General features: G+C 33.7%; 1 protein-coding gene across 1 annotated transcript in view; it reads right to left on the reverse strand.

Moving 5' to 3' along the window:
- Window positions 1–10,688: 10,688 nt before the first annotated feature.
- Window positions 10,689–17,476, reverse strand: part of LOC106460520 (zwei Ig domain protein zig-8-like) — a 106,514-nt gene continuing 99,726 nt past the window's right edge. The window contains exons 5-6 of the mRNA XM_022387267.1: window positions 14,461–14,648; window positions 10,689–11,351 (exon numbers count right to left, since the gene is read on the reverse strand). Of these exons, the coding sequence (XP_022242975.1) occupies window positions 14,524–14,648 (125 nt within the window). The 3' untranslated portion in view covers window positions 10,689–11,351; window positions 14,461–14,523. The remainder of the gene's footprint in view (window positions 11,352–14,460; window positions 14,649–17,476) is intronic.

The raw sequence follows: 17,476 nt of genomic DNA on the forward strand, positions 1-17,476 counted from the left end.
CTTTCAAAAGTCTCTTATCGACTAAAACACTGTATAAAAAGTATAGTCTTAATTGGTTTCATGAGCATGCAATTTACGGTTTTAGCAAACTTAAAGTTAGCAAGAATCGCAAGACCTTCGATTTTAGGGATCGTTTTTATAAAGTAAATACCAAGAAATTCATCCTCTAAGAACATAGGGCAAGCCAGATAATTACTTCGCTCAATTAAGAGCATGCGTTTTTAATGAAGCTAATGACCGAAAGTTCGCTCTCGTATGTTTTATTAGTATGTTTAGTGATCATTAAGCATTTGTTACACCAATGAAAAGTATCAGAACTAGCATGATTCTGCATCTGTATTTGGCGGTAATTTGCCAATTAAAAAGATAATCCTTAGCAAATTTTGTTCCAGAACTTTCCTGCTTCTTACAGAAAAGGCTTAAACTTGAGTTCTAATGATTACAAATAAACAATGAACGCTATATTTAATATGTTGCTTTAAAACAAATTGAAACAACTTATTTCAGAATATATTTGGTGCTGACGTGGCCTTATGGTTGGCGTGTCGGGCTGCAGATCGAACCAACGTGCGCATAAGATGTTGTTCCGGTTGGAAACTCCAATTCCAAAATGTATTTATGGTAGTGAATCGGATAAGAAATATTAAACATACATTTTACAATTATATTTACTTTATGGTTTTATGAGTTCGAAAATCTGTTTGGAATAATATAGAAGAATTCTTTCATAATAGCTCAGAAATATTAAAAATGCGTAGATTTAGGTGAGATATAAGAAAAATAAATGTAACACTATATGTTATATTAGGTTTTCAAAATCTATGATAATTCACTGAAAACGAGCTATAATATTCGTTACTTTCTGATATCTTATTGTTGTTAAAATATGCCATAATATTCACCTTTCACTCCAATACTTGGCATTATAAACGTTAAGGGTCAAACTTTATAATTAAGACTTCTTGTTGACTTATCTGTATACCACTTAACACCAAAGTACCCATTAGTGATTTAATCCAATCTAATCACTAACATAAAACATTCGTTCTCCGCTGCTGTGTTCTAAGTGAGTTCAATATACACTAATGTATCTATCAAGTTCCTCCTTTATTCCCAACCACTTCTATAGCTATCTCAAATGAGACCCAGAGCCTAAAAAATTCCTGTTAGGACACCCACCTGTAGTACTGGAATACATGTGTCAATTTTGGTATAGCTAGTCTATGAGTTGGCATGAACACAGTTTCAAAGATGGCGCCCTCGGGATCCAGAGGGGAGGGGCAGAAAAATAAAATCTAATGCCAGATCAGGATTAACAGCTATGAAACGCTACTCATAGATCCTTATAGTGCCTGAGTGATCTTCTGGGGCGTTGTAGCTCCACTTGGTAGGGGGATATGCTACATAAATAAGTACAGTCCACCTGTCAAGTTTGGTCCTCCTAGTTGAGAGCTGGACGCACACACACACACTCATATATATATACTCACATACAAAGCTACGATCTGAATTAATATAGGATTATAGGTTTTAGTTTTCTTCTGTATTCAGTTCTGACGTAACGGTCTATTTGCCTATATGTTATTCAAAATGGGCTTCCTTTATTTATAAGCCTTTTATTTGGAGTTATTAGTAAATAACTTAAAAAATGTACATTTTAGAAAAGATACTTATCGTTTTAAGTCAGTACCAAAATGTTTTTTCTTCTATTTCATGTTATTTGACACTAGAAATGAAATGTAAAAATAAATAACGCTATTTATGATGTTACATTTTATGTCTAGAAACCTTTAGCATTTCACTATTATACAAGAAACAAACACATGTGGGTTTCAAGTTTAATAAGTATTTTCGTGACAAAAGCAACATTATACTATATCCCCCGATTTTGTCCATAGCACGAGTTAGTTTTTTTTCAAAGTAACTTTTACGAGACTTTTTGAATTGAAATATAAAGTTCTTTTAAGCGTATTTTATATTATACAACCAAAACTACTTTGAATCTCATACGTTAGCCTTAGGAAGTTGGAATCCTAAAATAATAGATAGAAAACATCCGTCTCACAGAATAACACTTGCTTGAATACTATGACAGTCTTGACTGACGAAAATATCTGGTTTTATCTGATGATCCCTTTCCATTTATTTGAAAGTGATTGATGAGAGATATGTCATTCGCCATGCCCTTAACCAATCCCTTTCTTTACACGGAATCAACTGTTTCGGCTCAGCATGGAAAATATAAACAATCACAATGTACATAGTTAGAAACATATTGTTTTTCTTACAGCGTCACCTTAAGCAAACTCTCAGGTCACATACATATAATTATGTACATTTTACCCTAGCGATTTAATTTACACCACTCCATTTATTAAACAATTATCAAATTATCCTCATCCAGCTCCGCTAGAAGTTGATAACTTACATCCAAGAAATGACGAAGAAAAATATTAGACACAATTATAAATGCTATCACGGGCAACAACTTTGAAAAAAAAAATCATCCAACGTTGTAAGCACTTTATCCTTTCAAAGCATATACCTATGATAATTTGTAACCATAGTAACTTTTACAACAAAGTTATATGTATCCTTTTTGTGAACGGTAAATCTATTTTACTTTTACACCGATGTTGAGTGAATCATGACTTACACTTCAATGCAGTGTAAATAGTTTGGGAGATTTTTCTTATCAAGGTTGAGGACATACTTAAAATACATATATACATATTTTGCTGTGAGTTCTAAACTCGTGTTCAAGAAAACGCATCGCAAATGACAATACTTGATCTAGGACGCAGTATATGTGTCAAAATATTCTTTTCTTTCACTTCTAATACATAATTTGTTTAAAGAACGTCATGACAGTATATAGATATATGTTTTATGAAAAATAACGAAACCCAATGTAACAAAGTAACAAATTATTGAAATTATAGTAGCCTTTCTTGACTGTATTCTTCCTCGTTTTATCCTGGTTGAAAGTATAGCTATACGAGCATAGAGAACATCCCAGGGAGTTCTTTAACGAGTCCTTATTATTTGGCTTCCCTCTAAAACGAGACTTACAAGGTTGTTATAAAGTTAATATGAGTATTTGGAACAGTCTGTAAGTTGAACCGCGTCAGATACAGGCGGCGGAGGGTGTTTGCGTACATGCATAATGGATCATGGGAAGTGCTTTTAACTGGACTCTTACACTAGAGGCAGAAGTGCTTTTAACTGGACTCTGACACTAGAGGCAGTGCATATTAGACTGGTATATAAATACAAAATGGAAGGAACGACCATTGTTATATCTCTATGTGTTGTAGGCACGACACGATATGATACTCATGTTTGTGAAACTGTATCATTAAAATGACTACAATGTTAGGCCGGTCTTTGGACAGACACAAGATGTGAACCGTTTCTCACACAAACGTTTACCACTTTTAGTTAGGATGTTGTTATCAGCCGCCATTTTGATCTTGTCTGATTAACACGTTCCTCTAATATCACCCCTAATGACTACTGATTAGTTGAGTTTCGCATATTCAGACCTATTAACATACTTCTGAAATAATTACTTAACTGAAAACTGAAGAATTCGGGCGATTCCTGGAGAGTTTTTTACATGCTTCCTATATCCAATATCATTGTCAGATTGAACATGATGATGATAAATGGGACAGTTGATACAGTGGTGCTCCCTAGCGCAATATCCAGACATTAGAGATAACGTGTACTTTGATTCCCCGACCAAAGATCTATGATACAGAAGAGAGAGAATTCTGCAAACTGTTATAAAATAATAAGAACTAAATACAAACGAATTTAATGAAAGATGAAGGTGTCTTATCCACGAAACATTCTACAGAGACAGTATATTATGTATATATATTAATTTGTTATTTCACAGCTTCGTGGCAAAATTGTTTTTTATTGGCATATTTGAACATATATATAATTTGCTATAGATATCTGACACAAACCTGATATATCAGAAGAGGTTTTATTGAATAAAATCAACAGCTTACCCAGTTTTTACCACAGTATTCGTATCTATCCATTAGATATCCCATTCAGTTAACTTTGTTAAATGAATGTAAAACAAATCTAAACATTGAACCGTCAATGCAATATCTTCCCAACCTCCGTCCCAAAAGCCTATAATTAAGTCTTGAAACTTACAATAATTAAACTAAGTTCTAGGATGAGTCTCTAATAAAATCTGACATAGCCACGTAGTAAGAAGACAATTAAGATTAGACCTTATCAGAAGAGATTCCCTAAGATTTTGCAGGTTTACTCTCAACACTGAGAGAAGTCAAAGTAACGTGAAATCGTGGTTAAAAGGGTAGTTAGCGAGCTGATGCATAGTCTTATCCTTATCCTCTTCTCTTGGGGCAAAAGTCATTATGTTAACCTGAAAGCACGTGAAGCCTCTTAATCTCCTTTCGGTAACTGAAGTGAGGCATAAGACTTATATCCGAGGAATGGCTGTCTTGAAATATAAGAAAAACGCCATATATATATATGTATGTATGTATACTACGTTCGGTTAAGGTAGTTATTCATACCCCGAAAAGGTATATATATATGTTTGAACTAGGAAACTTTCAATCATCAGACGTATGAGTAATTACAGCTTAAATATTTTTTACTTTTGTTATTCGAAGCTAAACATTTATTATTGTATTTCATTTTTGAAACTTGAGTTTTAGAGTTACAGGTAAACAAACAGAGTACCATAAAGCTGACGGTCAGAAGCGATATAAACTTCATTGTAAATTGAATTAAATTTAGTGTTTATAGCTGAGATGTATTTGCATAAAATTCCTTAACAGCTCTTTTGATTGGTTTGTAAATACTTATTTTCCGCATAAATTAGTTAACTAATATTTATTTATTGCTGACAGACCAAGCATTTGAGGACGAAACTTTGTTTCCTTAAAACATTTATATGCCACAGATTGCTATGAGTTCATATATATGTCAGATAATTGTCACCTTCCAAAATGGTTTTACATAAAAATTAATTGCATGCACGTAACTGCAATTTGTCTCAACTCCGCACATCAAGTTTGAAAATGTCTCTATAAATTGTTTAAAACACAAAAATAATTCTGTATGTAGCATAATGGTTTCAAATTGCAGAATAATAAAGAAATTATTATCGGACTTTAAGAGAAAAACAATATTGTACCACAATGTAAGGTCTGACTAATTAAGTTTTTTTCACAGCATTTTGGATAGATGCAATACGATATCATAGACAAAATGATATTGTTATGAAATATTTTCGAAAGATTATCAAAATTGTTTGTTTGTTTGTTTTTAATTAAGCACAAAGCTACACAATGGGCTATCTGTGCTCTGTCCACCACGGGTATCGAAACTCGGTTTCTAGCGTTGTAAGTCCGCAGACATACCGCTGTGCCACTAGGGGGCACAATGTGTTAATTTCCGAATGTTAAGTTATATTCTTATGGCGAATGAAATGTTGACCAAACATCTTCTCGTTTTTTGTTATATAATATAACGAGTTTAAACCATTTTAAGGTTACAACTTATACCATCCTTTCTTGTTTTATTAGTATTTTCAGCAAAATCTTCCGAGTTTATCAGAGACATAGATGTCAGCTGACGTGAGCGCATGTCGAACAGTCGAGCCACAGTCGAGGCACATGGCAATAATGGCGCATGACTATACTAGAATTTTTTTTCTTCAAAGTTTTGTTCATTTGAGATTCAGTCAATCTGAAGACCTAGGAGTGCAACATTTAAACTTTTTCGATTAACTGTAAATCCAGCTGTCAGAAGCAGGTTTTTTTCTTCACAAAAGGAATTCTCTACCATATTCGTACCAGGTTTTGTGTGTAAGTCTGGAAATTCTCAAAATACACAAAATAATCTATAATTTTTAATACGTATTAGAACTTACTAAGAACTGAACAACTTCATATGAACAGCGAGATAGTTTACTCTCTAGTATTAAACATTAAAGTAAACTTATATATATGTTTAGGAGTTTAAAAAATAGCAGTTCAATAATCAATAGTTCTGTTCAATGGTTTCTTAATTAAGATATATATGTATGTATTTAAAAAGGTGTTCTTATCCGTAACATACTTTGTTTGACAAACAGTGCTTATAGCATTTATATGGATAAGTGGTTTATTATTCTGATAATGCCCCCCCCCCCCTAGTGGCACAACGGTATGTCTGCGGACTTACAACACTAGAAACCGGGTTTCGATACCCGTGGTGGGCAGAGCACAGATAGACCTTGTATAGCTTTGTTCATAATTAAAACAAACAAACAAACAATTTTGATAATCTTTCGAAAATATTTCATAAATTTCATAACAATATCATTTTGTCTATGATATCGTATTGCATCTATCCAAATGTTGTGAAGAAAACTTAATCAGTCAGATCAGCTTAATTAGGTTTGGTTTGATTGTTGTTAAGCAGAAAGCTAAACTATGGGCTATCGGTGCTCTGCCCATCACGCGTATCCCACTGGTGGGAATTTAAGTTTGTTTGTTTGTTTTAAATTTCGGGCAAAGCTACACGAGGGCTATCTGCGCTAGCCGTCCCTAATTTAGCAGTGTAAGACTAGAGGGAAGGCAGCTAGTCATCACCACCCACCGCCATCTCTTGGGCTACTCTTTTACCAACGAATAGTAGGATTGACCGTAAGATTATAACGCTCCCACGGCTGAAAGAGCGAGTATGTTTGATGTGACGGGGATTCGAACCCGCGGCCCTCAGATTGCGAGGGAATTTAAGCAAGAAAATAGGATCGATATGACTTTAATAAAGGTGTTGCTTCGTTAAGGTAATACCTTTTGTCGTTGGTTAAGAAGGTCAAAGGTTAAATCCACATGATTAATCATTACGTCTTAGATAACAAGCTAACAATCTTTTCTTTGAAAGTAAATATAAAGTTTGTTTCTTGCATCATTCGGTTAATAAGTATTATCTATATGTAAAAAGCAGAGTTGTCCGTTTCTTTAGTGTCACAAGTTGTTGTGAAGAAATGGAAGCACCAGTTTTGATAAAATTTGACAGAAAAACCCAAAGTTCAAATGGAAAGTTCGGCAGCCATTTCCATTTTATCGCCTTAATGCTGCGAATGAGCGAGGAAGTCAGAAGCAAGATACACGAAGCCGAAGTTACTGCTACCTTTGTATCAAACGAACTGTTCGTGTGCTACGGCTCAAAATCGCATAAGGGGGCAGGCCACTCTTATATTAGTAGTATTACTTTTCAAAGTCGGCATTGACGGTGCTTTTGCTAGTTTTTATAGAAGGCTATTTTTGTCATGTCTATTTTTAGGATTTTTTCGCACGGATATTGATTAACACTTATATTAACTCACTGCGAGGGACGCAGACGATTAGCAAAGTTTTTGTTTAGTAGTTGCAGTGAAATCTGTATTTTTTGTAAATAATGAAATGTTTCTTTCAATCATTCAGAGACGACTTTTTACTTTACGACATTTTGAAGATTATATGTATATATATATATACTAAACAGAGCAAAATACTGAAACTTGATTCATGTCAAAAGAAAAATACATTCTTGTTTTACTAGTAAAGGTTGAAGTGTCATGTTAACAAATGTTTGGTTTCTGGATATGTAAAAGATCCTGTCAAGCCTGTTTCGCGCTGTCGTAGAATTTCGTGCTTGCTGTAATGTGCGTCTACATCACGCTCCCTCTAGTAGTCATTTCAACTTTAGGTCTGTCTCTGAAATACAAGTAAACAATTTTGTTAACAGAATTTTCGGACATATTTTATATTTTTTGGAAGGACATATTTTATTATATTTACATGATTAGATTACGTCAATTAACACGCACATGTATATATAAATATAAATAATCGAAAGCAGATCCCAAGCATTTAAAATAATGTATTAGTTTTATAAAACTAGTAGCTGCTTTAAACAAAAGTTAAATTCTGCAAAATATATATTTTTAGACGAGGAAGTTATGGTCGGCATATTTCTTTATTTCAGTCACAAATATAACTAAGCAATAAAAAAACGAGTTTAATCTTCATTTTTGTCAATTTTGGAGCTCTTCTAATATAGTATTAAAAGCCGAAGCCAAACATATTTAAGGTAATAAGCCAGTGGCTTATGAGTTTAATTCCTACCTCAAATTTCGTTTTTTTATTACGGTTTAGGGTGTTATAGGACTTCGTGAAAATGCTGAAGAAATATTTGAAATTCCCCTCTATGCTGGTGCACCCTGCTTCACTTTTTTATTTAATGATATGATTAATAATCTTTTAGGGTTTATTGCTTCAATTTTTACGTGGGACTATTCGTCATGATCTACCAGGGTTGTTGTTGTTTTCGTTTTCTTAGTGCAAAGCAACACAACAGAATATTTGCACTCTGTCCACGGACCCGGCATGGCCAGGTGGTTAGGGCGCTAGACTCGCAATCTGAGGGTCGCGGGTTCGAATACCCGTCACTCCAAACATGCTCGCCCTTTCAGCCGTGGGGCATTATAATGTGACGGTCAATCCCACTATTCGTTGGTAAAAGAGTAGCCCAAGAGTTGACGGTAGGTGGTGATGACTGCTAAATTAGGGACGGCTAGCGCAGATAACCCTAATGTAGCTTAGCGCGAAATTCCAAACAAACCACTCTGTCCACCGAGGAGAATCGAAGCCAGGATTATAGCGTTATAAGTTCTTAGACTTGCCGCTGACCCATCGATAGACATCTTTTAGGTTTTACTAAGACAATGCTCCATTAACACTTGGAGTGGCTCATGAAGCTAGTTCGATTTGTCTGTTTTATAAATCATTAAATCAATGAATGCATACGAATTAATACAACAGGGCCAGATTGTTTTTGCCAATGATTTAATTAAATACTCAAAAAGAATACCGAACTTTACGTGGTTTACTTGAGAAAACGGAGAAGCAATGGTGTGTTTTGTCAAATACAATTTAACGTAATTGTAGAAGAAATATTGAAACATTTAGCTAACTTAAGATTAGTAGTGACGATTGAGTCGTTCATGGATGCAAGAACAACCCGTGTAGTTTACAGTATGTTAAATAAATGGTGATAATTGGTTTTTAGTTTGTGAGGAACGATTATTTATTAATGGCTACGGTGCTTCGCTACTTAATTATATTTTATGACATTAAGGAACGGTGGGGCATGGCCTGATCGTTAGCGTGTGACTGCAACTCGAAAATTCAAAGGATCGAGCCCTGCACATTCGGCTGTCAATGCCGCTATTCAGTTAAGAGAAGCCGCTTGGACGGTGGGTACTACTTAGTGGTTTCCCTCTATCTAGAAAAGAGTTTTAAATTAGGATTAACTAAACCCGAACCTTAAGGTATGTGACCTGGCAGTTTAACCGTGTCACGTAAAGTGCAGTTAAGATTAAAAATACCAAATATAAAACATTATGTAATCATCAGGGGAATAAAGAATACTCTTAATATTACTGTAATAACTCACTGAAAATGTTCCGATTTCAATGTTCGTAGTAATTACTTGATCATGTAAGCATTCTATTGAAAACAAGCGACCACTAAGTTCAGGAAACCACGTTAATCTTTTTTTTTTTTATTGTCCAATATTTCAGCTCACGCCTTTATCAGAGACGTCTTAATATATATAGATGATAATGGTTTACTTCTAAAACTTAATATGTTAGATTAAGATCGTGCCTACTTAAGTAACTTGTTCATTTTTTTGTAATTTATTTTAATTTACGAGATTAAGTTTTAGGAATAAACGGTTATTGACTGTATGTGAATATGCATACTAAGATGTTCTTAATAAACGCTTACACTGAAAGGTTTGGCATTAATAAATTAATATTTAATTCCTTAGAACTAGTGGTAATCAGTATTCAATCTAATGTAACTGCATTTACTAATTTAGGCTTAACCCATTACCGACTGTATTTTTACTAAGACATCATTGGACATTGGGAAAAATTAGTAATTATTTTTTCACTGATTTTAACAGCTTGTTTTTATAAAGGATGATGACTTAATAATGTAGTAACATGCTGCAGTAACATATCCAGGTCACAAGTTTTGATGACTTGTGTACAGATTAAAAGCCCTCTAGAATGCCTTATTTTCCCTCAAACTGCTTCAGATAGCTTGTTATCTTGGAGAAACAATAACACTAGGAGGTCGAGTCACTTATGGTTTCTACATCGAATGCACAGAAATATCATCACAGACGTTTGTACTCCTTACTACTATTGTACCACGGAAAATGAACTGAATTTTATATTGCTAACGTTTTCTTCAATTAACATCAAGGCTTACTAAATTATATATTTTAAGAGCATCGTCCTATTTCCTTATATCAAATAAATGAGAAGACGAGACTAGGTTTTTAACGTTTTTGTTTTGCTTCTTTCTAACTCTTGAACACAAAAGTTATATTTAAGTTGTTATTTCTTTACACATTAAGTTTCCTCATATTGCAATCTAATAACTTCTCATATTCAGTTATTAGGCTTAAAGATACATTACTCCAGAGGGAGTTTGCTAAATTACTTACTGCTTGATTTCAGAACATTCAGTAACCTAAAATATACTTTTAATATGAAAATGAACACTGTTGTTTACCGTTACTATCACAGCGTGTTAAAGACCAGATAACTGGCTCTTTTAATAATAATTGACAACGTACAAAACAAGTAACCAAAATAATAGTTTATTAAGACATGAAACTAACTTGTTCTCAAACCTCACGTAACAAGAAAAATCCAACATTCGCAATAAAACATAAAATGTCTCACACCGTATAGGAAGTACAATAGTTTTGACACATGTATTCACTTTAAGGCTTAACAAAGTACGAAACAAAGTTACGATATTTCAAACAATATTTTGTAATTCTTTAATAAAACAGAAAAAAACTACGATAAATTGTTGTTCATCTTATTACCATGGCCTTATGTTTTCAAGAACTCTACTGACACGGTGTTTAAATACCTTAACACTAATTAAAGCTAGAAATACTCTCCCTTCATGCCAAATATATCCAGAATAAAAACTATGATACTGGTAAGCCATATAAGAAAGCGACATAGAGTTCAAAACTAACAGACAGTGTTCCTGTTAGTTTTCCATCTCTGGTTTGAAGAAATGGTCAGCTCTTGGAGTAAATTAGAGAAAACAAGCGCCGTGATATCGGAGACGGTGAGGAAAAGCTACATAGTATAATTTGTGTGTTTCTTTCTCGTTAGTCTTTGAGCAGCACACATTACAAAAGTCACGTCTGAGAACAATATTCCTTGAAACCAGTCTCGAGAAGCTGATGGGTTGAAGTGTTGAGGACGTTTATTTACATGTTCCATCCTGCAAAAAAAAGACACTACATGAAAAATGTTTCTTTAGTAAAGCATTATTTAACTATGAAAGTTTTTCAAAATATTTAGTACAAAAGAACAAGTTTTGTTTATAAGCTGAGCAGAAGTTTTCAGAATATTTGGCGCATTTCATATACTTGAAGGATTAAGAATAACATCTGGGCGCATAAAAAAAAGTTAATTAAACATATAAAAAGAATATAATATGCCCTAGTGAAAACACCTTAAGATTATCAGTAATATAAAAATTGAATGTGGAATATGTTGTGAAAAAGCTAATTATCACTATTTAAGATGAACTGTGAACAAACCACAGTTTGCGACACGAACCAATCAGAGTGCTATAAAATCACACCGTATTTTTTTATTAGTTTAGTTACTTCTATTAACGTAATTCCAAGAACATTTCGTTAGTTGAGCCATTATAGGCCCCCCAGTGGCACAACGGAATGTCTGCGGACTTACAACGCTAGAAACCGGGTTTCAATACCCGTGGTGGGCAGAGCACAGATAGCCCATCGTGTAGCTTTGTGCTTAACTACAATCAAAGAGCCATTATAGAGGATTTTATTTAAACCTACACTCGTACATTATGGCATCAGTGAAAATTATTCATAGTAAAGTGTTTGTTAGTATTCAAATAAATAAACAAAATAAGCCAATGGGAACAAAATGACAAGACCGCTAAAACATCAAAGTGTGAAAAGTTGTTATTACGTATACGTAAAACAGACACACGCCTAATTTACCGATATACGAAACATCGATGTCAGTGACTCGTTCGACAAATTAATAAACCGACTATATAGCAAACCTCTCGTTGGCTGGATGTGTTGTATTTAAACATAAAACTACACAATGGACTACCTGTGTTGTGTGATATGTCTGATAGTGGAAAAACTGTTTAGATATAAACTTGGCAGTGAAAGAGTGAAAAATATGTTCAAAGCATTACACGTTGCTAACACCCTATTATAGTATTAACATCTAGTTATACCAGGTTATTTACACCACAGTTTAATAAATTTGTATCATCTCCCAAAATGTTTTCTATTTTTAATCAAAAATGGGTCCACCCTCTTATTTTTGTTCTATTATTATTTTTTAGGGGCATCTAGTTTTTATTCTTTATGAGATAAATGCAAAAGCCAAGTGAACTTCCTTTAAAAGCTATGAGTACAAGTCATGTCATAAGGAAATCATTCGCAATTTTATAAAAACATTGTCTCCATTTCTAGACACGTCTGAAAACTTTTCATAGTTTTGTGATCATGATTTAAAACAAAATAAGCTTCAATAAAACAAGATGGAATCCTCAATAGTCGCCGCACTTGAAATTAACTTAGATATTATTAGAGTAAATTAATCTATGAGACCTCTTTTTCCCTTTTATTACCTATAATTTGTGCGTCACCAACACCAAGAGTGGGGCGCGAATATACCCGATTCGATTTTATTGCTCAACTCTATCAGCCTATGTTTCGGATATGGGTAAGTTAGTCGTGTGTCTAAAAATATGGCCGAGTTTCGGATATCGGTAAGTTAGTCGTGTGTCTAAAAATATACCCGATTCGATTTTATTACTCAACTCTATCAGCCTATGTTTCGGATATCGGTAAGTTAGTCGTGTGTCTAAAAATATACCCGATTCGATTTCATTATTCAACTCTATCAGCCTATGTTTCGGATATCGCTAAGTTAGTCGTGTGTCTAAAAATATGGCCGATCGATTTGACTCTGTTTTGCGTATAGGTAATAACAACTTTTCATATCTCTAAATTTTATGAATTATGTATCCCCGTCACACCAAACATGCTCGCCCTTTCAGCCGTGGGGGCGTTATAATGTGACGGTCAATCCCACTATTCGTTGGTAAAAGAGTAGCCCAAGAGATGGCGGTGGGTGGTGATGACTAGCTGCCTTCCCTCTAGTCTCACACTGCTAAATTTGGGACAGCTAGCGCAGATAGCCCTCGTGTAGCTTTGCCCGAAATTCAAAAATAAACAAACAATGAATTATTTACACTCAGAAGCTTGAAGTTCTTCCCTAGTTGCCCAGCGATAAGTCTAATGGCTTATAGCGCTAAAATCGCGTTTCGATACCCGGTGTGGGGGGGAGGGAGGGAAATTTTCATTGTGTAATACGAAACAAATAACCGCAAACGTAAGGAGGAAAACTTTTACAACCCATATTTATTTAACTTCACCAGATATTTTTAAGTAGAAATGGTTTGAAATTAGTATACTTAAAGTTTAGTTTTTATGTTTTAGAAAAACAGGAAGTGCTTAACTTCAAGTTTGACTTAATGAAGTATTTTTTGTCATTGATTGATTAATTTGTTTCTATTAAACAAGGGTTGTTGTTTTTTTTCTCTAGTTAACTAGATAAAATTAAAATATTGAAAAGATTAACAAGTGAAAGTATATTGTATGGTTTTTGATGAAACAACTATCTACAAAGTTGTAATTTTTACTGCATAAAATCTGTCTTTTATAACTTTTGTTTTTAATTTGCGTTGAATAGCAGAGATTGAAGCTGTATATAATAAACTTGTCTTTATTTATGGAAACAAAATTATTGTTGTTATTATAGTTCTTATAATAAGTATACATATAAGTATGTAGCTGTAAGTAGTTGGCTATCTTGTGGATTTAACATCTGCTGGTGGTCACGCAAGGTATCGCTCTTCAGAGGTCAATTTTACCTTTAATAATACGTTCATTACAAAATCAGTAAAAAAATATAAATTTCAACCCGCTCTACTCGAACTTCAAAATTTCAGATAATTGAAATCAATGAGTCAATAACTTTCCATAATCTTTCTTATTGATTTTACGTTTTAACTTGAATAGCATTGAGTCATTAATTATTTTTTCTAGAGCTTTCGACTTGAGCTCCTAGTTTAGAAGTAGTACACTTAGGGGCTAAAGAGCAGTAAAACTGCAAGAACTCTTTCCTCTTGAAAAACAGATAAAGTGGATACCGAAGCAACGTGTCTTAGGATAATATATTCTTCTTTATACAACCTACCCGAACTCCTGTGTTGCTGGTTGGAATATTTAGTGATAAATTACACAATCTCAGAAAATGCTAGGTACCTTAACGTTCCTGGGGGACGGAGCTGGTGTCGTCAAGTGTAGGCTAAAACTAAAAGTCGCTGATCAGCAAGGCCGAATCAATAGGGTGATAGAAACCCAGGAAATAACGACTAGAAGAAGCGTGCAGTAACAGTCACTGGAGGAAGATGACGTTTCGGCATCGTGCTGCATGGCTGCCAGTTGTTCTCCTGTGTACAATGAAACAACACTTACTTACTTTGTAACACGTAAAAAATAAACCCTTTCAATCATTGTGCATTGCAAGTTAGAAACGAAACAAAGGAAACATTCCAGTGCATTATGTATTAACTTTCTTGAATTTAGTGACATTTTCGTGCATGCTTGAATAGGTTGTCATTACTGCTTGGAAAGAAATAATTATTAAAACAAATTACTCGGAGCTGAAAAAGTTGAACAGAATACTGATTAACTTAAAATACATCACTATGACAACACTATAACTTAAACCTAAACAATACATGCTACTATAACTTAAACATATAGCAATACATGTTACGATAACTTAAACTTATAACAATACATGCTACTATAATTTAAACTTATAATAATACACATTACTATAACTTACTGTTATTTGTTGAACCTATAACAATACACATAGCCATAACTCAAGCCTATAACAATACACATTACTATAACTTACAGTTACTTGAACCTATAACAATATACATCGCTACAGCTTAAATCTATAATGATATACATTACTGTTACTCAAGCTGATAATAGGACATATTATTTACATAAAGTTTGGGTTTGGTTTGTTTTGAATTTCGCGCAAAGCTACACAAGGGCTGTCTGCGCTAGCCCTCCTTACTTTAGCAGTGAAAGACTAGAGGGAAGGGAGCTAGTCATCATCACCCACCGCCAACTCTTGGGCTACTCTTTTACCAATGAATAGTGGGATTGACCTTCACATTATAATGCCCCACGGCTGAAAGGGTGAGCATGTTTGGTAGGACGGGGATTCGAACCCGTAACCCTCAAATTGCGAGTCGAGCACCCTAACCACCTGGCCATGCCGGACCCATTAACTTTTGAAACAGCTATAATTCCACAAATAATTGTTTCAAAACTTTATATATATATGTTCGATGGTTAAGTGGGTACATTTAAAAAAACGACACATCACTGTTACTTAAACCCATAATAATATAACAATATCCACCATTTTCACTTAAACCAGGAGAGAATCTCAATCAGCGCTAAGAGCAAACAAATTATTATAGAAATTGTGCTGAGTAGCGACATAAGGTTGTTTGCCACATTATAAATATTAGTATACAGAAATTTTACAATACATTCTGTTTGTTAGCTTATAGAATTGGTTTAAAAATCACGGAGGTTGGCATGCTTCAGAATTTTTGCGTACTCGCCCTGCAGATGAAGTGAATATTGGTATGAATGTTTAAAGAAATATTTAAGCCTAGAATATAACACACCCTTATTACTTAAACTTATGATAGTGGAAAACTAGTAAACTATTCTGTGCAATACACAGAACAAGTTTGTTAAATAAACATTATGTTTCCTGAGCAGCATTGAAGAGAAGTTTCTGATGGCCGCCATTGTTTTATCAGAATGTATTCGTGTAAATATCTAAACCAAGGAAAGTGGAAAATTTACAGTGTTGGAATCATGAACATACTATAAATATATATAAGCTCATAAAGCATCTGCAGATATATTTACAATTATCATATAAAAGGTTTAACCTCTTTTATGAATATATATATATATATATATTTATATGTATATATGATACAGCAATAAATTTTTACGAAGTTCACGGTATTTGGTATTACAGTTAAATAATCTAATCTACAAATATCAGTGTAGAGCTTAAACAAAGTTTCGAATTTGGATCAATGTATTGTCCCTGTGAATACCAAAATACTCCCCGGATCAACGTACTGTCACTGTGAATACAAAATACTCCCCGGATCAATGTATTGTCACTGTGAATACCAAAATACTCCCTTGATCAATGTACTGATTGATCAAGGGAGTATTTTAGTATTCACAGTGAATACTGTCACTATGAATACAAAAATACTCCCCGGATCAATGTATTGTCACTATGAATACAAAAATACTCCTCGGATCAATGTACCGTCGCTCTGAATACCAAAATACTCCCCGGATCAATGTACTGTCACAGTGAATACAAAATACTCCCCGGATCAATGTATTGTCACTGTGAATACCAAAATACTCCCTGGATCAATGTACTGTCACTGTGAATACCAAAATCCTTCCAATAGATCGTTTACAATTGGTAATGAAAACTGAATTTTTTTATTTAGTTTTGAAAATAAAAAAATTAATATCGAACCTTATATCTAATTTTGAATGTTGTAGTTATGATATATTTACATGATATGATACTTTTATGAAGTAGAATGATACTAGATATTTACTTGACATTCTATGATACTATATGCGATATTCATATGACAAGGTATATGTGATATTTACATAACATGGTATGATATGATATGTGATATTTATATGATACATATGCTATTTATATGATATTATATGGCACATATGATATTTATATGACAAGGTATGATACATGTGATATTTATATGATATTTTATGGCATATGTAATAATTATATGATATTGTATGATACATGTAATATTTATATGACAGTGTATGATACGACATGTAATAGTTATATGACACAAGCTGAGGTACCCATCCATTGTCCGGGTTATGAACTTAAAAATAATGTTGGGGTGGATGCTGTGATAAATTACACACAAATGCTAACTTTCACACAATATACTTATAACATAACTATTATTACAGTATTCATTATTATCACACTAAACGTTTTGTATAAGATTTAAGAACTCAATATTTATATACTTATGTGCGATGGTCAGGGTGACTTTGTAGGAAGAGGTGGCGATAAAAGTAGTGGCAATAGGGGTGCTTTCTGTTACCCGCTTTCAACACCCAGCTTTTAAATGGCCTTACACAGTGTTTC

This window comes from Limulus polyphemus, unplaced genomic scaffold (assembly GCF_000517525.1).
Source record: "Limulus polyphemus unplaced genomic scaffold, Limulus_polyphemus-2.1.2 Scaffold786, whole genome shotgun sequence".
NCBI classification, from domain to species: Eukaryota; Metazoa; Arthropoda; class Merostomata; order Xiphosura; family Limulidae; genus Limulus; species Limulus polyphemus.